This window comes from Macrotis lagotis, chromosome 4 (genome assembly GCF_037893015.1).
Source record: "Macrotis lagotis isolate mMagLag1 chromosome 4, bilby.v1.9.chrom.fasta, whole genome shotgun sequence".
Taxonomy (NCBI): domain Eukaryota; kingdom Metazoa; phylum Chordata; class Mammalia; order Peramelemorphia; family Peramelidae; genus Macrotis; species Macrotis lagotis.
The window spans coordinates 30,930,875-30,957,573 of record NC_133661.1 but is presented as its reverse complement, the minus strand read 5'-3'; the positions used below and the strand labels follow the sequence as shown (position 1 = coordinate 30,957,573).

Here is a 26,699-nt window from a genome sequence, read left to right as displayed (position 1 = left end):
GAGCCCTGGGCTTATTCCTGACACCCACATAGACCAGCTATGTGACCCTGGGCAAGTCACTACCTCTGAGCCTCAGTTTCTAGAACTACAAAACGGGGATAGTAACACCTTTAGTGCTTGCCAGACAGAGTTGTTGGGAGAATCAAGTGGCCTTTGTAACTAAAGAGCATTGCAAACCTTTAAAAGGTGCTCTGTGAACAGCAGTTATTATGATTATTACTGTTTCCATCATTCAAACGTCTGAGCAACTGGCCCTGTTCTTGAGAAGAGAACGTCTCCACAATTAGTTTCAGTTGGTATTTGGGTGCTTGGGTGCTTCGGGATTAACACCAATTCTGTTCGTGACTAATTACTCTACATGCTGCTGTGATTAAGATTTTAGAAGTAGAACAGGACTAGCTGACTCACTGTTGCAGGACCCCATGCTTGAGGCTGAGCACACACACCCTGACCTGAGAGGAGAGAACATCATTAGTACAGAGGGACTTCGAAGCCTTGCTGTAATCTGACCATCCAGGATACAGCAAAGGCAAGAAGAGGAGAGTACAGGTCACAGGATCTTCATGGCCTCTGATAAAAGCTGTTTCAGGGATATCCCTGGAGGGATGTTCACAGGGGAAAGGTTCACAGGTGGTCAGTCACACATTTCATATGATTTTGGATGTTTTAATATATCAATCACTTGTGGAGATTCCCCCCTTTAAGAAATATTTGTGAGGCATCTGGATGGTACAATGGACAGAGCACTGGTGGTAGAGTCAGGAGGACCTGAGTTCAAATCCAGCCACCAACTTTGAGCAAGTCATTTAACCCCACTGCCTTGAAAAAACCATATCATATATGTGTGTGTGTACAAATATATGAAGATATATGCATATATATATATATATATATATATGTGTATATATATATATATATATATATATATATATATATATTATTTGTGGGGCAGCTAGGTGGTACAGTGAACAGAGCAGTGGTTCTGGGGCCAGGAGGATCTGAATACAAATCTGGCCGCAGACACTCACTAGCTGTGTGACCCTGGGCAAATCACTTAACCCCAAAAACCTCAACGACAAAAAAGAAAAAATACTATTTGTCCTATGGGATGTCTCTCCAACAAATGGTCATTGGGTCTCCACCACAAGACTTCCAGCGGTGAAGGAAAGGTTTAAGGACAGGGAGAGGAGAATTTCCTTGATCAATGTAGACTGGCACCTTTCCTACAATTCAGTCTTGTTGGATTGCCTCGGCCATTGTTCCCTGGACAGGTCTGTTGGAGTAGGTTGAGTAGGGCAGATACACTTACAAAGTGATAAAAGAAATGGAAAATATCAATAAAAAACTTGCTTTTTTTAAAGCATTTTCTACTACCACCCTCTTCCCCTTTCTTCCTCAGCCTTAAGTGGCTGTTTCCAAAGCAGGCCCAAGACCACACCCTCCCGCCTCTAAGCTCTAGGGTGCCTCCTGGGACCTGGGGGCCTTCTGATTAAGAAGAGAGCACCAGATTATGATGGGAGGAAGGGAAGCACAGGAAGGGGAAAAATTGAGTCCTGAGGGAAAAGGCAGGTGTCGCTCTGCCCAGGCTGCACCTGTTGGGGTCCCAGTTGATAAGGCTTTGATATTCTGAGTGAGTAGGGGGAAAGAGAGCCAGGTGACTTTGGGGAGGTATCATCTTTCCCTCTCTACTCTTAGTAACTGGAGATCCGGTGACTTTTGTTTGGACTGATCACACACACTTCAGTTCACTCTGCCACTAACCTCCTACAGAAAGGGGTTAGGCCTGGGGAAATAAAGGTTCCAGAAAAATGGAATAAAATGACCTTTAAGAAAAAAAAAAAAACAGGGCTCTTGACCCATCTCTGGAACTTTCTGTTCCAAAGGTCTTAGAATCCCTGGCATTCATCAAAGATTAATTCTTGTGTCATCCCCTGCAGGAAGCCACACTTGATCCCCCCCAATTTCTAGTACTCTCCTCCCTAATCATCAAGGGGAGCTGTCTCTGCTTATACAACGTCTCTTCAGAAGTAGGGAAAGTTGAGACCAACATCTGAATGGGATTGCCAAAACACCCCCAGTCCTCATTGGAAACTGAGGCCTGCCCAAGACCTCCCAAGCAGGCAGTGGCAGAGCTGGGGTCTGAATCCAGGTGCCCGCATTCCAAAAGCATCCATCTCCCTTTCCACCACCCCAAACTGCCTCTCCCTAGAATAACTGGGTGGAAGACTGCCCTGGGTTAATTTGAGCTCAACTGTGAAGCTGTCACAGTAATGCCAAGGATGAAAATGCCAATTTGTGCCTTGGCACTGCCCGGCTTGGGCAGAGGAGTAAACAGGGAAGCTGTATGGGCTTCTGTGGCTCCGATGGGCAGACTCACAGTCCTCAGTCTAGAAGCAGGCTGTGGGTGGAAGCGGGAGTCCCAGCAACCTCCTGGGTCTGCCCCTTTAGGGCTTCGGCAACCGGAACAGCTGCCTGGCTCCTCCTAAAGTTCATTTCCTGAGTATCTCACCCTTTCAAAGTCGGAGGCCCTGAGTAGAAGGAGATGGACTTGACAGGGGACATCTACTAGAGCCCTGGCAGACCCCTGCCAGGATCTGACTAGTCATCTCTGAGCTCACCAAGCAGCCAATGGCCTGGCGCTGCTCCCGAGGCCTGCAGTCTCCTCATGACAGGGCAAGAGACCCTCCACAAAGTGGGCAGGGCAGATTCTCAGAGTAGTCAGAGCTTCCCTGTGCCTACCTGTGCCCACCCGTGCCCACCTCCAGCCTTTCCCACTCAGAAGAAGGGTAAAAATCTAACAGGAATCTAGGGGAGATCATCTCTACTACATGGTGGGTGAGAAGGGACAGGTGAGGCCTTAGGAGGACATGAGGAAGTGGGTTCAAATCCTGCCTCTCACACTATGGGCTTTGGGCAAGTCACAGCCTCCTTGGGGACCTTGGAGGACACCAAGGCCTCCCTGCTCCAGATCTATGCTCTCACAGCTATCCTTTTTTTTGTGAGATCTTGTTTCAGCCTGAAGTCCCCATCAAGGGAGACCCATATGAACTGGCCCAGGGGAGAGCAAACAGAGACAAAAAAAATCACGTCTGCATCATATTCCAGTACTGCAGAAGAAAACCCAAAAAACTTCTGATCAGTGCAGTGACTCCAAAAGGCTCTTGTCTCTGGTAGGCACATCCCATTCATGGGATGAACTGTTCATAGTGGGGAAGGGGGATGTCATGGGTAGTAATGGAGAAGGAAAAAGGAAGGAACAATAAACTTAAAAACACACAGTTGGCATGCATAGGGTAATCTTGTTACTACCTTATTAAATTATTCAATGGACACTGCTGGAAAAAAACAAAAGATAAATAAACCAATTTATATACGATATGTTCTTTTGTTTTTCTGTGTATCTTGAAATGCTTTTATTGTTGATGATTGAACTGATGGGAAAAAATTAAAAATTTTAGAAAGGGAAATTATCTGCCAAGGAAAGATTGCTTATTTTGAAAAGTGTGAGACATTACTTATTAGAGAAATGCAAATTAAAGATTCTCTGAGGTACCACCTCACACCTCTCAGACTGGCCAATATGACCAGAAAGGACAATGATCAATGTTGGAAGGGAAGTGGGAAATCTGGGACACTATTACATTGTTGGTGGAGCTGTGAACTCATCCAACCTTTCTGGAGAGAAATTTGGAATTATGCCCAAAGGGCAACAAAAATGTGCATCCCCTTTGATCCAGCAATGCCACTACTGGGTCTGTACCCCGAAGAGATTATGAAAAAAGGGTAAAAACATCACTTGTACAAAAATATTCATAGCAGCCCTGTTTGTGGTGGCAAAGAATTGGAAATCAAGTAAATGTCCTTCAATTGGAGAATGGCTTAGCAAACTGTGGTCTATGTATGTCATGGAACACTATTGTTCTATTAGAAACCAGGAGGGATGAGAATTCAGGGAAGCCTGGAGGGATTTGCATGAACTGATGCTGAGTGAGAAGAGCAGAACCAGAAAGACACTGTACCCCCTAACAGCTACATGGGGCAATGATCAACCTTGATGGACTCATTCCATCAGTGCAACAACCAGAGACAATTTGGGACTGTCTGCAATGGAGAATACCATCTGTATCCAGAGAAAGAACTACGGAGTTTGAACAAAGACCAAGGACTATTACCTTTAATTTAGGAAAAAAACTGATATCTTATTGTCTGATCTTGCTGTCTCTTATACTTTGTTTCTTCCTTAAGGATATGATTTCTCCTCATCACACTCAATTTGGATCAATACACAACATGGAAACAATGCAAAGACTGACTGGGGGGGGAGGGAAGTAAGATGGGGGGGAATTTGTAAAACTCAAAATAAATAAAATCTTTAAAAAAAGAAAAGTGTGAGACAGAGTGGAAAAATTATGGAATTAAAAGTCAGAGAATCCAGGTTCAAGCACTAATAAATGTCAAAAATGGGGCAGCAAGGGTGAATAGAGCACTAACCTGGGGTCAGGAGGACCTGAATTCAAATATGACCTCAGACATTTGACACTTACGAGCTGTGTGACCTTGGGGAGATCACTTAAAAACAAAACAAACAAAAAAAAAACTCAAACAAACCTGTAAACATCATAACCTTGTGATTCTGGACAAGTCACCTTAAGCCCCTAACCCTCAGTTTCCCATTCAATCAAATGGACATTGTTGAGAGTGGGCCAGGTAGCCTGGCCTAAGCATCAGGAGTTCCACTTACTAGCTATATGGCTTTGAGCAAAGATCATTTTCCCTTTGTCTTCTCACCTAGAAAATGGAAATAATAAGGCCTACATGGTATCCCCCAGGATTGCCTAGAGAAAAATGCTTTGTTAAAACTTTAAAGTCTTGAGTAAATGATATTCCCCCCCTAAGATTTTTTGAAGGAAAATAAGTTTAAAACATTAAAGCGCTGAGTAAATATGAACATTTTTTTTTATTATTTAGTACACTGGAAGGAAGTCCTAGAAAACTGAAAAAAAATGAATTTCCAAAGAGCTCCTATGTGAACTTTCAGATTGAGGAAATTAACAATAATTATCCAAAGCTATAACTAAGGCAGAACAGTCAGGGCTTTACTCCAGGGCACCAATATCTGGTGGGACATATTTTCTTCCAGAGGGTAGATCGTCATCCCCGGGTTGTGGATTTTAGAAGACGTGGTATTGGAAGTCATATAGAGGTATTCTTGACATCTTCCTCAGTCAGATCACACCTGGAGTTGTTCTATGTTCTGTTCTGGGGACCACATCTTGGGAAGACCCCTCAGATTCAATTATGTCCTTAAGACCTTAAGAGGGTGACCAGAACAGACCTTCCAATTCTCCCCTAGCATACACCAAGATCCAGTTCTTTTCCCCTGATCTTGAGCCAGTATCCCCCTGGGACTGTGATCACTGTGGCAATCCTCTCCTAAGAACTGCTTTTCCCTAGACACAACTGAATAAAATGAGACAAGTACTGCTGCAAGCATCACCAATTTCCACCTTGCTCAACTATTTTTTGCCTCTAGAATCCAAGAGATGACCAGGAACTCAGAGGTCAGTTGATCCAATCTGTACGTGAAGATTTCCCTCTGCAGTATCCAACATAGTGGTCGTGTAGCTCAATGACTTCCTCCCAAGGGGCAGGGGGCAATCTCTGAGAATACCCTTTCCCTTTTTCAACAGCTTTACTTATTAGAAAGCTTTATTTTATCTTATTTGTTTGTTTGTTTGTTTTTTAGTTTTTTTGCAAGGCAAATGGGGTTAAGTGGCTTGCCCAAGGCCACACAGCTAGGTAATTATTAAGTGTCTGAGGCCGGATTTGAACCCAGGTACTCCTGACTCCAAGGCCGGTGCTTTTATCCACTACGCCACCTAGCCACCCCTTATCTTATTTTTCAGAAAGAAGAGCATACCTGCTTCTCTGCTAACTCTCACTGTTTCTTGGTCCCATCCTCTGAGGTGGAGCCTCATATGCTTCTCATATCCCCTTTTCTTCCGCCCGTCCAGGGCAGCCTCATCTTCTTCTACCCCTTTCACCATCTGGGGTCAACTTCTTTAGGCCATACTTCAGTCTGTAATGTCCTTCCTAAGATGTGTCTCCCAGAATGACACATAGGACCCCAGGGACTGGGGCAGAGACCACGAATTCCTAAATATGGTTGGAATACTGTGTCCACAATGAAAGTACTTTTTTTTGGTAGAGACAATGTCTTGAGTCACTAGATTTAAGAATCAGAAAGACTTGGTTTGGAATCCTGCCCTACACTCTTCCTAGGTTAATCTCTCAGTGTCTTGGTTTCCCCATCTGTTAAATGAGAATAATACTAATAATAGCAGTTACCTCCCAGGATGCTTTTGAAGGTCAGACATGATATGTGTGTAAACCTTAAATTTCTTTATATTAACTACTTCTGCTCCCATGCCACACTCTTCCATAATATGCCCGCCATCTTACCTGAGCCATCAGGAATGGATCTCACAAATGTTGGTAGCATCTTCACAGAAGCAGTTACATTATAATTTCTGGAGAGGCCATTTATCATAGCTTTCTTAAATCGCTTTGTGACCTCCTTAAGGATTTCATCAGAGAGCCGCATAGAATAAAGATACTTGTCGATCTAGGGGAGAGAAAAGAAAGGCTTAAATGGAGGAGGGCAGGATATGGAAAAGAGTCACTCCTGCCTCTGTAGGGTTCTGGATTAAACCCATGGTCAAGGTCCACTGGGCCCTCATGAATGGCCATTCAGTCCTTGGTTCCCACATGAAAATGCTCGATATCTGAATGAAAAATTAGGCTATGGATCATCTCAGCCTCCTAACCCTTCTCAAATTTCCCTGATCCTACTTCCACAGGGATTTTTCATTCTAGAATGACCTTTCCCAAAATGACTGCTCTTGGTTAGTGGTCAGAAATCTCACAAGAAAGGGACTCTGGGTTATGTGTGTTTATGAATGAGTGTGTGTGTGTGTGTGTGTGTGTGTGTGTGTATGCATCTGTGTTTCTCTAAGTGGCATTCTTTGCCTATGAATTTCCTCAGGTAAGATATCTAAACCAATAGGAAAGGGAGTCATGGTGAGCATCTCAAAGCCCAGGGGCTCCTAAGGGATTAACCAGGGATTAACCAGGCCATAATTATGCCATGATTGTCAGGCAAGAGGAATGGGCTTGTGGTAGGAAACTTTCCCTTGGGTTTGCCTGGAGGAGGAATCTAGAACCTGATTTCCAGTAGGGACCACAGCTCCCAGTCTCCCCTATGTGCAGACACGTCCCAATTCTAGACTGTGCAGTCCACTTGAGGCTTTACTTCACATTCCAGCCCTTCTTCCCTGATCCTTCTGAGAAAGTCAATGCCTTAGTAATTGCTGGATAACATCACCAACACCAGAAGCCTGACCTCATCCTCTCCTTATCTCTATCAAGCAAGGTGCTATGCTGAGCATAGTACAACAGAGGTCCACCCTCAAGTAACTTACAGTCTAGAAGGGGAGATGAGACCCAGGCACAAATGTATATAATAAAGGAGGAATGTGATCAATGCTCACAAGAAAGCTTCTCCAAGATACCTAAGGAGAAGACTTCTTACTAGGAAGTTTCATAAAGGAGGTGACTTTTGCACCAGGAGAAATTAGAAGTTCCATCCAGGTGTAAAACTTTGCTTTTTGGATTGGATCATTCCAGATCATTCTGTAAGATCACAATATTGTGGGATCATGATTCAAAAGGGACCTCAGGGACAAACTAGTCCAATCAAGCTCCTCATTTTATAGAAAAGGAAACTGAGTCCTAGAGAGATTATGTAAATACATGCAGATTTAGGGGTAGAAAGGATCTTGGAGATATCTAGATCAACAATTGCCTCATTTTACAGAGAAGACAATAGTGGCAAAGACACTAAGTAACTCACAGAATTGTAGTTTTAGACCTTGGAGATCATTTAGTCCAAGCAAGATCTTCCCCTCCCCCACCCCACCCCCACTTTAGCAAGTAGAAAGCTGAATTACAGAAGTTCAATGACTCCTCCTGCATCACCACAGCCATGGTTAACTACCAACACTAAGTCTTATTTATCTAGGGGAGTGGAGATGGTGGAGAACATTTCAAGGAAGACCTGGTCATATGCTATGTGGAGATTGAGGAGGTTGGGGAGGGAAAGAGGATCTAACAATGCAGGCCACTGTACTGACTAGGTCACCAAATTGAGGGTGACAGTCCAATGGAAGGAATGGAAGCCAGAGTCAGGGAGTAAGCTTGAGATAAGAAAGGAGTGGTAGCAATGCAGACTTTTTCCAAGAAATCTGGTGGGAGAAGAAGTAACAGAAGGGAGCAGGGTGGCTTCCAGGGACCTTGTAGGTTAGAGTGGATTGGGGTGTGTGCCAGATGCTTCCTCTTCTTTCTCGGCGCTGGGCTCCTAGCTTTTCCAAAGCCCCAAGCTGCTTTGGGAGCTGGGTATCCCTCATAGACGATGAGACTTGAAAGGGGATCAAGCCTTGAGAGAAAGAAAGGAGCTACAATGACTTAGTTTATCTTCTAAATCAGCTGGCTGCTTCCTCCTTTTTTCCTTAGAAGCAATCCTCGGTTATGGAAGGGTCCTAGGACCACTAAGCACAACCCCCTCATTTTGTAGAGAAACAAAAGAGACTTGTCCAAGGTAGTCCAGTGGAAAGAGGATTGCTTCATAAGAGTCAAGGACTTATTAAGTCTGGAACTGAACAAGGCTGAATTAGATGAACAAATGTTGATTGGCTGGTTGATTGATTGATTGATTGATTGAGATAGTCTCAAGGATTCCTTCCCCTCTCATAGTCAGTTAGTCAATAAACATTAATTAAACACTTAATATATTCCATGAAGGGAATGAGCCAGAAAGGAGACAAAAACAGAAAATGCAAGAGAAGGATGAGAGCAAAGAGATGGGAGGAGGGGGGTTCCAGAGCCTGTTGGGGGAGGGGGCATGGGATGTTGAGCCTCAGAAAATAAATGCAAAGAGGGGGAAGGGGAAAGGATAATGGACAGAGGAAGGGAAGTAGAGAGGGAAACTGAGAAAAAGCAAAGATGGGCACTCTATCAAAATCAGACTCATTAGCTTTTTATTTTCTTTGCTATGAGAGACCTGATCCTGAAGGGAATGAGCCAAGATAGAGACAGAAAATGCAAGTCACCCAGATAGGAAGTGGCAGTGATGGTATTTGAACTCAAGCCGAATATAAGAGGTGCTTAATAACTATGCTTATTGACTGAGCTCTGCAAACTGAAGGAATCCCTAAGGCCATCTTAATCAATCAATCAACCAACCAACCAATCAACAGTTGTTCATCTAACTCAACCCGGTTCACGTTCTGATTTAACAAGTCCTCAGCTTTTAAGAGGCAATCCTCATGTCCGCTGGCCTACCTTGGACAAGTCTCCTCTTCAAAATGAAATCTCTTCCACTCCAAGACCTATGAGCCCATAACCATGGATTGCTTCCAAGAAAGAAAGGGGGAACAAACCAGCTGATTTAGGGACCCCATCAGAACAGGGGCTTACATTTCTCCTACAAGCTTATAGGAGGAATTCAATCAGTAAAGTCCAGCTGGCTTAAAGGGAAATCAAGTCTCTGTGGCTCCTTTCTTCCCCTCATAGTTTGATTCCCTTCCTTGGGGATACTCATTTCCAAAGCAGTATGGGGCTCTGGAAAAGATAGGAGCTCAGTACAGAGAAAGAAGAGAAAGAATAGAACAGAGGAAGAAAAGAGAAAGCATTTGGCAAACACCCCAAGTCCCTCTAAGAGAAATCCCAAAATCTAACTCCTTGTTTTCAGCAAAGGGATACAAGTCTAGGTGGGGAAAGTAAGAAAGGAATTGGAAAAACGGCTATAAGAAGTTGAAAGAAAAGTCATTTTTTTAAAATGGGTCCCAAGACAAATAATGAAGAATGTACCCATTTCTCAATACAAGAATCTGTTTTTATTCCTCTGCTTCTTGAGTACAAGGATTTTTTCCTTCCTTCCCCCTTCTCCCTTCCTCCTTCCTTCCTTCCTTCCTTCCTTCATTTTTTTCCTCCCTCCCTTCCTTAGGGAGATAGGAGAGAAAAGAACAGATTCTTGATAATTGAAAAAATGTTTCATTTTTTAAAAATTAATTAATTGGGTCTCAACTCCTTTGCAAAATGAGTTAGACAAACTGAGTTAAGACCCAACTGAAATTAAGCTAATATTAAGCTAAAAATTCTCTTATTTCCCTTCCTGAAGAATTAGATCAATGAATCTCTTTTTTCCTGTCAGCAGTTGAATTTTGCAGCCCTTCTATGAAATGGTCATAGCTCCTTATCCTTATTCTGAATATCCTCTCCTTTCCAGCAACCTTCTTTATCCTACCTCAGATAGATGCCCTCCTCATGTTCTGCTTCTTTCTATCTTCCTCAGCTGCTTCAATCACATATTCTAGCCTTTGGAATCCCCTCAAGATTCAGAGAGAATACCTCTCACTTTCTGATTCCCCAAACTCCCCTTTTGCAGTCTCATTATTTGGATGGTTTTAGGAAAACCAAATAGATCCTCAGTTTTGATGAATCTCTGCCTAGAAACAGGGAAACTCAGAGATGGAGGAGATGATCTTTTCCAGTCCATAGAATTGATGATTCAAGACAACTATGATGGGGTGAAGATCTCAAGAACCAGAAAGAGCTCTCTTCTTCATCCATCAGCCCTCTCCCAGTTTCCCTTCTCTTCCTTTTGTCTCAACTCCATGGTTTACTATTGATATGAATTACTCACCACAACCCACAAACTTTTAGCACCTTGATTTTCAGTTCACCCTCTCTGTTCCAAGTAAGGGTAATGATGCTAAGTACATGGGTGCACTACAAATGTGTGCCTTCTAACTTCACCCATGTCACCTGACTTTTGTCACATTCTCCAAAGAATCTGCTTCAAATCTTCGCTTCTCAGGTTCATCTCAAGGCGAAGTTGCCTCCTGCTTTACTTAAGTATCAGAGATTTCAAGCCTGAAGTTTCTTTCATTCCTTTTTCCACACCTCGATCATCTGTCTTCTCCCATGTCTCTTCAACCCCTTTATACACAGTCACATTCCCCACATTTCCTCTGCCATTTTGCTTAAAGCTCTGGTTTTATATGATCTTCTCTCTCTCAACTCTGGGGAAGCAAAAGACATCTTATCTTTTATAATCACTGTGATCTCATCAGTTTAGTGACCTCATTGATTCATATGGGTTTAATTTTTTCTTTATAGTAATATGGATCTATATCTCCAACCCTAGGCTCTTTTCTGAGGTCCAACCCAATGCCACCCACTGCCAACTGGATCTTTCAAAATGGATATCCCAAAGGCATTTCAAGATTTAGCATGTCCAAAGCAGCACTCATTGCTTTTGTTGCCCAACCCTCCCCTCTTCCTTCCTTCTTCTGTTGCAAGGTCCAAACCATTCCATTATTGTTGTGAAGAAAACCTCAAATGGGGTCATGGAAGAATTGGAAATGACTGAACAACAACAAAAGAATAACAGAGCATGTGATGGGTCCTGGCCTCCTTTAAGTAGAGGCTGAAAGACCCCTTGTGAGAAATGTCTATCTGAATAAGATGGCTGCTGAGAATCCTTCAACTCAAATTCAGAAAGCAGAGAAAATATTTGTTGAATGAAAGTCACCCATTCTCTTTTCTCTGGGAATCTTGTCCATGCTGATGCCAGTTCTCTCCTCTTCCCCAAATGCTTTGTACCACATTTCCAACTCCTGCTCAACATCTCCACCTGAATTGCCCCACTGATCAATTAGATCGAGGTGACCTTGGAGAGGTCACTTAATCTTTCCTTAGTTTTCTTCATCTATGACTAGGTTGTCTAGATGCCTTCCAGCTCAACGTCAAATTGAATTTGCCATCTTCTCCTCTACAGATATCTAGCCCTCTTCCTTATGTCTCTGTTTCTGTTTCTCACCCTGCTACACAACTCTGGGACTTCTCATGATAGATTTCTCCATCTTGTCCCAAGGTGTTCATTATTAGGATAACCTTATTCATCACCAGAAAGATTATCTTTGTTAGGAATCTAAACCCTCTCTCCTCCCTTTCAGCTTCCTTTTGTGTGGTATCTTTCATCTTTTGATTGTAAACCTCTTGAGGACAGGAATTTTCTTTTTTTTTACACTTAGCACAATGCTTAGAGAGTACAATAGGACCCAAGTAAATGTTTATTGACTATTCATAGAGATCACCCAGTCTTCCACAAGCCTTCTGTCACCTTTCACTTCTCTCTCTCTCTCTCTCTCTCTCTGTCTGTCTCTCTTGCTCTTGCTCTCACTCTGGCTTTGGCTCTGGCTCTCTCTGTCTGTCAGAGAGACTCTCTCAGTCTCTGTCTTTATCTCTGCATTTCTGTATCTCTGTTTCTGTCTTTCTATCTCTCTATGGAGTGGGGTGGTTCCAGTTCCTGGCAGACTGAAGGAGGCAGCAGCAAACTTGACAGCAGAGTCCCAGAGTTAAATGGATTACCTTCCTTGTGATAAGGTACCTAGAGGTCCCCATCAGAGGGTTTCCTGTTCTGGATGGGGACAGATGGCAAGTTGAGGAAGCCCTTGGATCCTGCTAGAAGCTTGGATGGGACTGCAGCCCCCATAAAATTTATCATTTTTGATTTTCAATCCCCAGTCCTGAGCAAACTATCTGATACCAAATATAGGATTAATGAAGTGATAGTGATCCCCAGACCTCCTCTGTTGCTCAAATCAGATAAAGGATGTAAACAGATCTTGAAAAACTGAAAATCCTGTGAACACATCAGTTACCTGTGGTCACAATACTCACAGCATTCATAATAATGATGTTCAGTATCAGGAAAGAGTGTGGGACAGGCCTTTAGCCACCAATGAAAAGAGAAATGTCCTAAGATGTCATTCCCTGAGCTGGACATAGGCAAAGTTGACACCTTCTTAGTTTAAACCAGGCTTTGGAAATCTAGTCACTCCTACCCCAGACTAAAAGCTATATTGGGTGAAAATACTCTTCCTCCCTGTTCCCTAGTGGGTGTAGAATTTCCCCACAAATGAACCATCAGGTCCAAAGAAGAGGGGCAATTAAACCCCAGAGCCAGGAGAAGACAATAGGACTTCCTAAAGCCTATTCAGAATATGTGCAAAATGCATGAGGTATTTAAAAATGGCCTTTTCCCCAAACATAGTTTAAGGACAACTCAGGAAGGTAGAGTCTGTGATTATCCCCTTTCACTGAGGAGGAAACCGAGGATGACTTGCCCACTCAGTAGAATGGGAGAACACTGGCCCTCCACTGGAGGCTGTGTGAGCCCCTCATGGAAACACACTCATCCCTAGTGAGAAGAAACATGTCTCCATTGATGACCATTTCTGTTACCATTACTACTACCACCAATAACTGGTGTAGACAAAGTGCTTTCTATCCATTAGCTGGGTGGGGTGGGTGGGCTGGACAAATCTCTCTGGGCCTCAGTTTTCCTTCTGTCAAATGTAGGGATGGGGCATATTTCCATTTCAGTTTGAAAAATCTATGAGCCTCAAAAATGAAACCAAACCCATCCCAGTGTGCCATCTGAAGAGTGTGCCAAGCTCCCTGGCCCCGGGGTCTTCCAGATAATAGCCCAAACCCAATTAGCTCTACATTTCGGAACATAGATTAAAACTCTCCGGGGCCACCCCCACCTCCTGCCTCAAATTTTCCAGGCCAGAGCAATAGCAAAAGCAGACAGCCCGACCCTGGAGCAAAGGAGGAGGGGTGACCTGAGAAAACCCAGCCACAGCCTGCCCTAAAGTAGCCTGGGAGTCTACAGACCAGGTCCAGGCCCTGTTACTACAGTAACTACAGGAGATCCGGGCACTTTTCTCCCTGTGGGAGGTGGTTGGAGGAAGAACCATGGAAAATCCCCAACTCTGCCACCCGCACCCTGGGTTTCTGGCCATTGGCTTTTGTGCCCGGGTCCCCTCTGACCAAGCCAGCCTTGTTCCTGAAAGGTCTAATCTGGAAAGAAATTCCTGAGCAGGTTCAGAGAAGCCCCCTTGCTTCAGGGGAGGGAAGAAATTGCAAGGGCTGAACTGAGGGAACGCAGAGACCACCTGGTCAATCCATCCTGGCCCAAGGTAGGCAATCCAGTCTCTGCCTAACAGTTTTGAATGTTTTTTTTCTCTTAAATGAGCCTACCTCTCGCGCTCTCTCTCTCTCTCTCTCTCTCTCTCTCTGTCTCTCTCTCTCCCCCCTCCTCCTCCTCTCATTGGCTCCTGGGACCCAACAACTCCAATCCTTTTCCACAAACTGGTGCCTCCCCATACTTGAGGCAGTGGTCATACCTCCTCCCGGCTCCAGTCTCCTCTTCTCCTCAGTAAACATCCCTGGGGCCCTTTCTCCGCTTTTCTCGCCCTTTCTTAGCCACTGAAGGCTTAAGTCTGGATCAGCACCACCTCAGGACTTACTTCCTCCCTCCAAGGACCACACTTTACTAAGGAGCTTAAAAAATGACGGTAGTAAACAAAAAAGTATACTGAGCCCTGGAGGAAATTTGGGAAAGCTTTAAAAATTCAGAAACTAAACTAAAAAGGAGGGGAGAATGTATGGAAAGACTTCAGTTTACCTCCTTGGGGGAGAAAATTCCCATTAAGGAGTTCCTAGATCCTGCTGAGTATGAAACGACCCTGGAAATGTGAACTGCAAAGTCCCTGTTTCTTCCTCCAATACAGTCAGGGTTTTAGGACGATTCCAAAGCATTCTGCAGAGACTCTCAGCTATGTCCTGACCCTTAGGGACTGAGAGAGCAGATGGGTCTTTGAATCAAGATTTAAACAAATCTAAAGGCCAGACAGAGCTGGAAGAGAGCCCGGAGGTCCCCAAGTCCATCGTCATCATCGTACAGATGACCTCCCTTTTCCCAGCAGGATCTTAGGAGGATGCGTCAGCCCTGCTCCCCCAGCTCGGAGCTACCTGGGGGAACCCATCCCGGTGCTACAAGCTCTGCCCCTATTCTATGAGGAAAGGGTTAGGGCTTCCAGTCTCCTGAGATGCTTCACCCTCTGGCGCCGTCCAGGCCGGTCACAAGCTCTTGGCTCTGCTCACTCCCCTCTTTCCTATCTTCAGGGGGAGGAAAGACATGCCAGATTCATTTTTTGAAGGCACTGGCCCCCAACTGGCCTGGCTCCCTTCTCCCTAACCAAGGGCCTGACCCCATTTCCTGCTTCCTCTCCCTGCCCCCATCTCTGCTCAGAACAGCAGAGGGGGTCTTTGCGGGAGGGGGACGGAGAGACCTCAGGGAGGCAGCATCACCCAGTTTTGTTAAACCATTTCATTTCCTCTTAATTTTTTTTTTTTGCTACAAGGGATAATATAGCTTGACAGATGGGGAGAGGCGTGTTTAGAGCTAAAGGAGCTTTGAAAAACAAAAGGTATTAACAAGGTATTTTTTTAAGAACAGCAGAGTGACTGATAGGGAAATATGTAGGAAACGATTGTGCTTGTACAACCTATAGTCTGCAGCAGATTACTTGCTATCTCTGGGTGGAGGGAGAACAGAGTCAGAGGGAGAAAACTTTTACAGAAATGAAAGTTGAAAATTATCTCCTCATATAATTGGAAAAATAAGTAAATAAATAAATGCTTAAAAATAATAAAGGAAAGAAAATAAACAACAGAAGAAAGAATCCAATTCTCTGGGGCTGGAATAATTGGAAAAATAAGTAAATAAATAGATACTAAAAAAATAATAAAGGAAAGAAAATAAACAAAAGAGAGAATCCAATTCCCTGGGAGTAGGACAGACAGAAAAAAAAGAAAGGAAGATTTTCTCCCACAAGGGATCCTAGCACCAAAAACTCAAATTGCACTCACATCAGTCTTGGCCCAGAGGGGATTACAGGATCAGAAATAAGAGACTTTGGGGATCACCTGGTCTCCCTCATTCCTTATCCAGATGAAAAAGAGAAAGCAGAACCATTGACCCTAGCAGCAGATCCTGGATTCACACTCAAGACTTCAGACTACCCGAGATGATAAAACCGTGGCCCCTCCATTTGGGGACACTGCCTGGGTGGTTCAAGCTTCTCCTCCCCAGAAGCCCCCAATCTGCCCACTCCACCCATCCAACACCTCCGCTCGTGTGGCTCCCCAGGCTGGCAGGAACAGCTTCCTTCTCATCAGGAAGGGCCTGCCCATCACCTTGAGGAAGGCATCCCGTGACTCACCTTCCCCAGGCTGTCATCCTCCATGGTTGGCCCCACCTTCCCCAGGCTGTCACTTCTGGCCTCGGCATTACCCCCTGCATTAGATTCTCCTGTTAGGCTAAATTACTCTGTCCTCATGGACACGAGTGGTAGAAAAGCATCTCCTAGCAGTCATCCACAGATGTCCTGTGCCCCCAGCTCATGTCTCTGCTGCTTTTTTGGGGGGAAGGGGGGATTCCTAGAAATGTCTCTGACAACTGCTTCCTGGAAAAAAAAACAACCACAAACCACTTTGGTGACTTCCCCAGGGCGGGCTTATCAGAAGGACTTGTTCCTTTAGATAAGACCCAAAGCCTCCTTACTCTGCCCAGTTCTTAGTGGCTCCTGGGGCCTCTGAAATGATTCTTTCCCTGAAGCCCCTATTTGCTAGCACCATAGGACTGGATAGAAGGAATCTTAGAAACCATCAACTCCAAACTCAATCTCCGCAGATGAGGACACTGAGCAACAAGATTCCAGATGCATCCTTGGATTTTCTGACAATAGGGTCCCAGGAATAATCTATATACCACAGGTAAAACAAAGAGAGTTCAAATGCCAATACTGCCTCTTACTTGTGATCTTGGGACAATCCCCAGGCCTCCTTGGACCTCAATTTCCTCATCTGTAGAATGATGGGGTTGGGTTAAAGGAGCTCTAAGATCCCTTCCAGATCTCAGTCCTACAACAGTGAGGTGCCTTTATACTTACTGGCAGGCACTATTGGAAAATCTAGGATTCTTACTCCTCCAGCACCTCAAGAAAAATGCAGTTGCCAGCCAGCCAACCAATCAATCAATCAATCAGCATTTATTAGGCATGGATTTAGTGCCAGTCACTCTGCTAGCGGTGGAGCTACAAAGTCAAAAGTGAACAAGAGCTGACCTCCCCAAGTTTAAATTCTATCCAAGTAGATGACATGTGCATGGATAGGTCTATGCAACAAAGAATTTCAGTATCAGTCTCTGTCTCTACTAATACTCTTGAAGCCTCAATTTATTTATCTATGAAATGAAAGTAAATGAAAATAAAATGAAAGTAAAAATACCCATGGTCCTTATCTCACAGAAAGCAAACCTCCTCAGGGAGGCTCATCTGAGATAATGGAACAAAAGGGTTTGCAAACTGCAAAGCCCTTGGGGATTGGAAAGGGCATCTGGACAAAAGAGGACACACAAACTTTAGAATGATGACCTCTGTGGTCCCTTTCTAGGAATTGCTGACTTTTCTGCAGTATTTTAGACCTGATATCAGGAAAAACTTCCTAACAATTTGAGCAGTCTCCAACTAAAATGAATGGATTAACTCAAGGGATTCCTTGAAAAGCTTCAAGCAGAGGTTGGCCCCACCATTCGGGTGGGGGGGGCTATAGTGAGGATTTGGGGTTGGCTTGGCTTGACTAATGAGGTTCCTTCTGCTTTCAGATTCTGCAATTTCTCTCTTGACTTGTATATCTTGTTGGTGCCATCAGTATTTCCTTGGATAATACTCTGGGCCTTCTCTCATGGTTTCTCAGGTCTTTCTACAAAGCCAGCTTGGATCCGGGGAAACCCTGTGAGTTCATTCAAATTTTAAATCCAAGACCTTGCAGCCAAGGTTACCCTGACCTCCCAGAGGCCTTGAGCCCAGGTGACAGCAGCCTCCCATTCTTTGGGGCCCTTGCCCAGGGCCTTGGACAAAGCTGTCACATTGAACCGGCTAAAAATACAGGCGGCTACTGATGGCTTGGGTGAATAGCAATGGAATGTGGTGAAGCAGGAAGAACAGGAGCCTGGAGGTGGACGGCACCCAGAGAACCACTGAAGCAACTCAAATGCCTGCTCCAGACTCAGGGAGGGAAAGAGGATTATACAGCAAGGAAAGCTTTCCCCTGGTTGCAGGATTTATTATAGTGTCAACATGGGTTAAATTGACCTTGAGTGAGTCACTTCAAGGTTTCTGTGGTTTTCCATTGGGAAAAACAAGGATAACAAATACTCTTCCTGATTTGAGCTCTTCGATCCATCAGTTGGATTGGATTTAGTCCCAGGAGATATGGATTCCAGTTCCACCTCCTGGCCATTTTCTGTGTGTCCCTGTGACCTCTGTAAGCCAGCTTCCTCATTGAGGAAGGGGTTAGTTTGGATGCCCTTTAAGGTCCCTTTTAGATCTAAATCTATGATCCTATGATCCTATGATCCTACTCTGTGTTGGGCACTGGAGAGGCAAAGCTATCCTACCCTAAAGAGGCTTGCATTCTTCTAGAAGAGGCAAAAAGGCAATATATACAAATATAACCATATATGCCTTCAGAAAAAAAGGAATCTCTATAGCAAGAAGCCGTGTCATGGCCCCACTGTAACTCAGGGCAACTGGACCCCAGACACCATCCAGTCTAGCCCCCACCATTTTACAGATGAGGAAACAGACTCCCTGAAGACAAGTGATTTGCCCAAGATGATAATAATGCTTCGTTTTACAAAGCAGTGTTTTAGGTAGGCAGAGACAAATATTGATTAAACACCTCCTGTTTGCCAGACAGTAAACTAAGAACTTTACAAAATAGTATATCATTTGATCTTCCTGAGAACAGAGAGCATTGCATTTGGAGTCTCTGAGTCTCAGCTTGTGGGGGCCCTTTTAGCCCCAATGATCTAGGAATCTATGGTTGCCATAATACTTCAGTTAAGGTTGGCACTGATTGCCTCATATGGCATTGGGCAACTCACTTCCCCCTCTTGGCTAGGGTTTATTTTATGCTAGGTTGGTTGGTGTTTTATTAGGTGGTTTTTTTAAACAACCACTTCATGGTTTTATCACTATCCTTGCTCCCTCCCTCCTCAACAATAGAACTTTCTCGTGTAGAAAGTTATAGTTCTGCCAAATTATAACAAAATCTCATCTAGGGGCTCCATTTTTTTTTCCATCTCCAAAATGAGAGGGTTGGACACCAAGATGTCAAAGGTCTCTTCCAGCTCTAAATCCTATGATCCCAAATATTATTGTCCCCTTTTCATAGATGAAGAAACTTAGATTTAAGAGAAAATTTAGTTGAGTTGCTCAAAACAACACAGCTTAGATTCAAGTCTAGGAGTACTGGCTCCCAAGGTCACCTTCAGCTCTAAATCTATGATCCAATGTCTCATGCTAATTCACAACGGACCCATGTTTCCTAAGATCAAATTCCCTAACTTTCCATTAGAACCCACTGAGTCCATCACATTTCTCTATGCACTCTCCATGTCTGTGATGTCTCTATGGGAAGGTCTTACTTCTCAATTTCTGAACTCTTGCCTCCTTCCTCGTCTCCTCTCCCAATGGGCACTCAATATCCAATCCAACATCCCTTCAGACTCATCTCAGGCAAGGACATAGCCAGTCTGATCTATAGCCACCTAAAAAGATCATTAACAAATGTCCTACTGGGGTGGCTAGGTGGTGAAGCAGATAAAGCACCGGCCCTGGAGTCAGGAGGACCTGGGTTCAAATCCAGTCTCAGACACTTAATAATGACCTAGCTGTGTGGCCTTGGGCAAGTCACTTAACCCCATTTGCCTTGCAAAAACCTAAAAAAAAATAAAAATAAAAATAAATAAACAAAATGTCCTACCAACAGTTTTCTCCTCTCTTCATATCTAAATCTATGATTCTATAATCCTACTATTTTCTGGGCAATGCATTGGGCACCAGAGAGGCAAAGACAAAAATGAAACTATCCCTGTCATCGAGACACTTGCATTCAAGCAGCTTCCTTTCCAAGGTCCAGATTTTTTGTTCGTTTTAGATTAATAAACTATATTCTAGGCATTGTGAAAAAATATTTTACAATTGTTACCTCATGAGATCCTCACAACAGTTCTGGGAAGAAGGGAAATGGTATCATTATCCTCATTTTATAAATGAAGAAGTTGAGGCAAATAGCAGTTAAATGTCTTGCCCAGGGTCACATAACTATGTCGTAACTCAAGTCTTCCAGGTTGAGTCACCTATCTCCAGGTTTAGCTCCCATTATCTGACTATTCTTTCCTCAGTGGACAGGCTCACTCTTTTCCCCAATATTTCCTACAAAAGGACACAATAAGTGGCAAATGAACAAGTGAATGTTTAGTGAATAAAAAGTGAGCATCTCTGTTATTGAGGACCTTAAACAGAGGGTGCCCCAGGAATCTGATTGGCCTGAGATGCTGTGGCACAGTAGAGAGAGACTAGACACTTTGCCAGCTGTGTGACCCTGGAAAATTCACATTATTTCTCTGAGCCTCAGTTTCCTCATTTAAAAAGTGAGGATAATAACCATCATCATACTTATCCCTAGAGGCAGCTAAAGTCAGAAAGTCCGACTAGCCTCAGTCTCTTCTAACTCCCTAATGTGACCTTGAACCATTTTGGGATGCCTGGGTCTCCTTCCTCAACTGTAGAAATGAGGGAATTGAACTGAACGGTCCCTAAGGTTCCTTCCTGCTCTGAACCCATGATCTAATTATCTTAGACCAGGTTCAGCTCCTGGTTTCTGACTGGTCCTCCGTAATCTCAGCGCCTTCTTTATGCATAGGTCTGTGTGTGTGTGTGTGTGTGTGTGTGTGTGTGTGTGTTATAGATATATATGATATACAGAGTTGTCCGCATATTGTCTTTCTCCAACAAATTGTGAGTTTGGGGCGGTGGGGGGGGGGAGACAAAGAGGCAGAGACAGAGACAGGGAGACAGAGACAGAGAGAGAAAGAGGGACACACAGACAGACAGAGAGACAGAGACAGAGAGACAGAGACAGACACAGAGAGAGAGAAAAACAGTGCATTTCTGTCTTTCTTTGCATGCCCAAGGCTTAGCTCACTGCTTTGTAGGCACTTAATTATGTATGTCAGGTGATTTAAACTTTCATTGCCCCAAGCAACTAAGAAAGCAATAGCCCACATGTCTCCCTCAAGTTACCCAAACAGATAAAATCACCTGCCTGGACCCAAAATTTAATGATTGTTAATGTTCCATATAAAAGGGTTGCTGTGAAATAATATTCATGAGCATCTAGTAAACAGTACAATGCTACATAAATGTCAATTATTATTGACCCTGTGCTAATGACTAATTTTGTCAGTGACTTGGGTAAAGACAGAGATGGGATGTTTATCAAAACTGCAGATGATACAAAAGTGGAGAGAGACTGCTAACCCGACAGAGTCCAGATATAAAAAGATTTAGGAGGGCTGGAACAAAGGACCAAACTGAGTCAGAAAAAGCCTGCTAGGGAGAAATGGGAAGTCTTACACTTGGGCTAAAAGAAATCGGCTTCACAAGTACAAGAGTGGGTGGTAAGGTTGGCCAACAGCTCGCAGTGAGTCAATAATGAGGTGTGTACAAGAGGCACATACAGTGTCTGGGACTGGAGTTAAAGAACAGAGATCTGGGCCTGGGCCTACTCTGCTTGAAGTACCGGGGGAAGAGGGGGATTCCGCACTTAAGGAAGATTTAGGATCACTGGAAAAAGTATCCCAGAAAAGTCAACCATAGAGATGAAGGCTTTAGAATTCATGTCATCTGAGAAATGACTGAAGAATAAGGGATGTCTAGCTGCAGAAGACTTGGAGGCAGGGGGAACAGACATCATCTATGTCTTTATTTGAAGGGAAAAAATGTGGGACTCATAAACTTGTAAATGGATGAATGTTGAAAAGGTTAAAAAAAACCAGTTATCATCTTATGTAATGTTGCTGTCTCCTATACTTTATGTTTCTTCCTTAAGGATGTGATTTCTCTCTCATCACATTCAACTTAGATCAATGTATACCATGGAAACGATGTAAAGACTGGCAAATTGCCTTCTGAGGGGGGTGGGGGAGGGAAGTAAGGTTAGGGGGGAAACTGTAAAACTCAAAATAAATAAATAACTTTTTAAAAAAAGAAAAGGTTAAAAAAAAAGCATTTGAAGGAAGCGGTTTTGTTTCCCCTGCTAGAAGGTGAGCTTCCTGAAGGCAGAATTCCCCCAGGAATCCTCATCATCATTTCTTCTAAGGCAGTTATATTCCATCACAATCACATACAACTTGTTTAGCCATTCCTCAATTGATGGGTATCCCAATCATTTCCAGTTTTTTGTCATCATAAAAAAGAGCTGCTATCAATATTTTAGAATATATATTTAAAAGGAATCACAAGTTGGATATATTAGATTTGCAGTTTTGTGTACAATCATCTTTTTTTTAATTATTCTATGGTATGGAAATACTTATTTATTCCAAAAATTAAAAATCAAATTAATAATAAATTTTTAAAAAATAAAATGCTTGATTGATTTTATTGACAGGAATGTAGCCCCTATCTTACAGAGCTGTCAAGAAGGTCATTTTGATGCTATCTATAAAACATTTTGCAAAACTTCAAGTGTAATATAGGGTGTTGCAAAAGACTTAGTACAGCTGAAAACTATTAGTTTTAAACCGATATAAGATGTTTGGGACACTGTATAAATGGCAGCAATCAGTAAATCTTGATGAGCTGGCCTGGGGAGTCTGCCCAATCTTCCCCAATTATAAACATTATTTCTTTGCAAAAAAAAAAAAGGTATTTAGAATACTGAAGGTTGGCTATACATATGAACCTCTGGAACAACTATTCATTTTAGTCTAATCCTCTAAGGAGTTCAAAGCATTTTCCATATTACTTATCTGCAAAGGTATTGGGTTTTAAAATTTTTTAATTTTAAAAATTTCTCTAATGACAATATTCTAAGTCCATTCCTTTAGCAAAGAAAGTTATTTAACCTTATTTTGTGAGTGGGACAATTGTCAATGGGAATGGGGCCGGGGGGAGTTGTGCCCAAGTCAGTCAATAAACAAGGGTCGTGGATTCTGAGAGATTTCAAGGTATTATTGGCCTGCTCTAGCACACAACCCAAACTGATCAGCAGTCAGGAAAAGAAAACAATGACATATTAAGGTAAGACATTTTAAGAGCAGGGATCTTAACCTTTTCAGTGTTCTGGGTCCCTCTGGCAGTCAAGTAAAGATTGTGGGTCCCTTCCCAGAAGAAGGTTATCAAATGCATAAAATAAAATACATGGAAGTACAAAGGAAGCTGATTATGGTAAAAAAGGATTATGCAAAAAATATATTAAAAATAGTTCCTACAGACCCCCAGATTAAGAACTTTTCTGTTAAAGATGCCTCAGTCCAAACCATTTCCCAAGAGATATGAGCCTCATCAAGGTTAAATAGTTTGAGCCAATGTCACACCCTGAGTTGGTGACGCTCCCTTGGAATGCAGAATGTGTTTTGCCCATTGAAGGACCAAGGGAAACAACAATGTGGGTGTGTATACTTCCTCCAGGGGCAAGGGAGACAGATTCTATTTTCAAAGACTGTACAGCACATTTCATGTTTCAGCTCTCTGCCTGCCTCCAGATTTAGTTATACCCAGATTTAAAAAAAAAAAAAAAGACTGGGAAGTAACAGAATAAAGGCCAACCTAGGGCAAGAAATATAGAAACATGGATGTGTGACAGGAAGGCAACAAGTACTTGTCCTTATTTTAATCCCTAAAGTTTAATGAACTTCTAAATAAAACTAAGAGTTTTTTAAAAGATTTTTTTAATACCCATAAAGCTGGATTATATAAATATTTCATTAGCAGCAGTCAATGGAGTTGGTGTTTCTCATAATAGGCTCTGTCAATTTAATGAAGTCATACTTTCCAACAAAAGCTCTGCTTGATAAGGTGAATTAGGGCCTGGGTTAAATTTATCCTGTACTCAGTGCAGAACCATGAATGAACATCCTTTAAGGGAGGAGTCCAAAGGACTCATTTACTGTCTCTTACAAACTTAACCTCCTAGAGCTTCAGGGATGGAAAAATGACAAGGTTAGACCACATGACCATGGTGGTTAGGTCCCTGACAACTCTGAATCATAGGATCCCATGAAAAGAGAAAATTCTCAAAATTATTGATGAGTCAGTTCCTGGAGTGGGGGAAGGGGCTTTTCAAATACAGGTTGGTTCTACTACCAACTGAAAATAAAATAGTCAAAAGGCAGGGACATAGGGAAGCTACCAAGTTTCTCTCCAATTCCAGAACATAATTTCAACAACCAATGTGTTATTACATTTTCAAGTCCTACCTCAAAAAAAAAAAAACCCACAGGTTCTAAGACCATTCACTTAATGACTATTATGAATTAGACACTATGTTGGGCAATGGGACTATGGAAAATTTTAAAACCTTTTGCACAAACCAAATCAATGCAACTGGAATAAAAAGAAACTAGGGGAGGCTAGGTGGCACAGTGGATAGAGCACCGGCCCTGGAGTCAGGAGGACCTGAGTTCAAATCTGAACTCAAGATACTTAAAAATTACCTAGCTGTGTGGCCTTGGGCAAGCCACTTAACCCCATTGCCTCGCAAAAAAACCTAAAAAAAAGTTAATAAATAGAAACTAAGGAGTGGAAGAAAAAAATCTTTACATCAAACATCTCTGATAAAAGTCTGATATCTGAGATATAAGAAAATAATACAAGGGACATTTCCAAACAAATAAGTGATCAAAGACAAAAACATCTACAAGAATGGAGAGGGGAAATTCTGTCGAAAATAAGCATGCTCTCACATTCAACTGAGATAAATCTATAACATGGAGCCAATGTAAACACTAACAGAATGCCTTCTGTGGGGGGTGGGGGTGGGGGAGGAAAGCAAGAATGGGGGGGGGGAAATTGTAAAACTCAAAATAAATAAAATCTTTCTTTAAAAAGAAAAGAAGTATGCTCAAAAAGAGAAAAAATTTCTGTTACAGTGAAACCTCTAAATGCCGAGAAGAAAGGGTTAGTTTGGCCATCAGAAGTCCTGCATTCAAATTCTAGCTCTGCCACTTAATATTTAGAGCAAGATGCTTCCCCTTCTGGGCCTGTTTCCTCATAGATAAAGTGAGGTGTTGATTTCCTAATAGCTAGCTTTGTCTTCACCCTCTTTGTCATCTTCTGTTGAGGGCCTTCAATCAATAGAGAATGGCTGATTCTTGTGTTATTCAAAAAAAAAGTGTTCCTGAAATATTAAACACCCAGGGCTGGTTTGACTCTAAAAGTCTCCCTAAGTTCCCAACCTTACAGGCTCTTTGAAAGAAATAAAACACTTTTCAAAACAGGAAATGACTTGCTCAGATTTTGGACCAGATGCTTCATAGCACAAGAGAGCTGAACCGGACACGTCTGGGACAGAGAAACGGACACGTCTGGGACAGAGAAACGGACACGTCTAGGACAGAGAAACCGACACGTCTAGGACAGAGAAACCGACACACGTCTGGGACAGAGAAACCGACACGTCTAGGACAGAGAAACCAACATGGCTCGGACAGAGCTGAAGCTGACAGCCCCACCCCTCTCAGTTTCCTGATTTCCAGGGATTCACTATGTTTTTACTCTTCAGTAACTAATTTCACTAATTCTATTCTTCAGTAACATCATTCTCTGAAGCTTCCCTCCCAGTTTTCCAAGAGCTCTGGGCGCCAGTGGCTAATTCGTATTTTATCAGATAAGGATCTCACAGAGTATGTACCCACTGAGATACTTTCAGAAATCTGTTTGCCTTTGTCTCCTCTTGTTAGGGAAGAGGCCCAGGTTACTGCCTAGCATTCAGCATCTCTCCAGCTTCCTTCAGTTACATGGGAGGACAAGATGTGCAAATTCTGTTTAGGTATAAATCTAACTGCTCCTCCTGAATCTTTTTGGGGATTTTCCATTAGATATTTTTCAATTTTGAAACAGTCACTTTAAGCTCAACCAAACTTGGGTGTTGCATCTAAAAAATAGAGATAAAACTATCTGTAGTACTTATCTCCTAGGATTCTTTTAAAAATCAAATTATAGAAAATGTATATAAATAATAGGTAACATTTATATAGCACTGTAAAGTTTGCAAGGCACATTTATTTCATTTGAGCCTTACAATAACCCCAAGAGGAAGGTACTATAAATTTGTCCATTTTACAGACAAGGAAATTTGAGGCTGAGAAATTAAGAGACTTGCCCAGGCTCACCCAGTCAAGGGTCAGAGGCTGAATTTGACCTCAGGGCTTCTGACTTCCCACCCTACAAACCTTAAAGCTCTATGTTAAGGGCAGTGATTATCAAATATGAGAAATTAATATGGCTCACAAACTATGCAAAGTATTTTGAAATCTTGAAAGCGCTCTATGAATGAGAATTCATAGGATCAGAGCTGAAAAGGGAAGCAACACTGGATTCAAATTCTGCTTCCAATATTTTACCACTGTGTTTTACAAGAAGATGATAGGTCTAGAGCTGGAGGGGATTCATCCTGTCTTTCATTTTACAGAGGAAGAAACTGAGGTTACAGAGTAGTAGTAGTAGTAGTAGTAGTAGTAGTAGTAGTAGTAGTAGTAGTAGTGATGGAGGCAGGATTCCAACCAAGGTCCCTGACTGTAGCTTGATGGATCAGAGAGTAAAAAAATAAGAAATAAAATAAATGTGTCCCTCTAGACTAATGTTCAGTTCTGG

The 26,699-nt window shown here is 42.8% G+C and overlaps 1 protein-coding gene across 3 annotated transcripts in view; it reads right to left on the bottom strand.

Moving 5' to 3' along the window:
- HK1 (hexokinase 1) overlaps positions 1 to 26,699 on the bottom strand; it is a 123,096-nt gene that overhangs the window by 49,373 nt on the left and 47,024 nt on the right. For 2 of the 3 annotated variants that reach the window (XM_074232426.1, XM_074232427.1), the window contains one exon: positions 6,463 to 6,625. In XM_074232426.1, the coding sequence (XP_074088527.1) occupies positions 6,463 to 6,625 (163 nt within the window). Of the gene's footprint in view, positions 1 to 6,462; positions 6,626 to 16,196; positions 16,682 to 26,699 lie in introns of those variants that run through there. The other variant, XM_074232428.1, reaches the window with a different exon arrangement.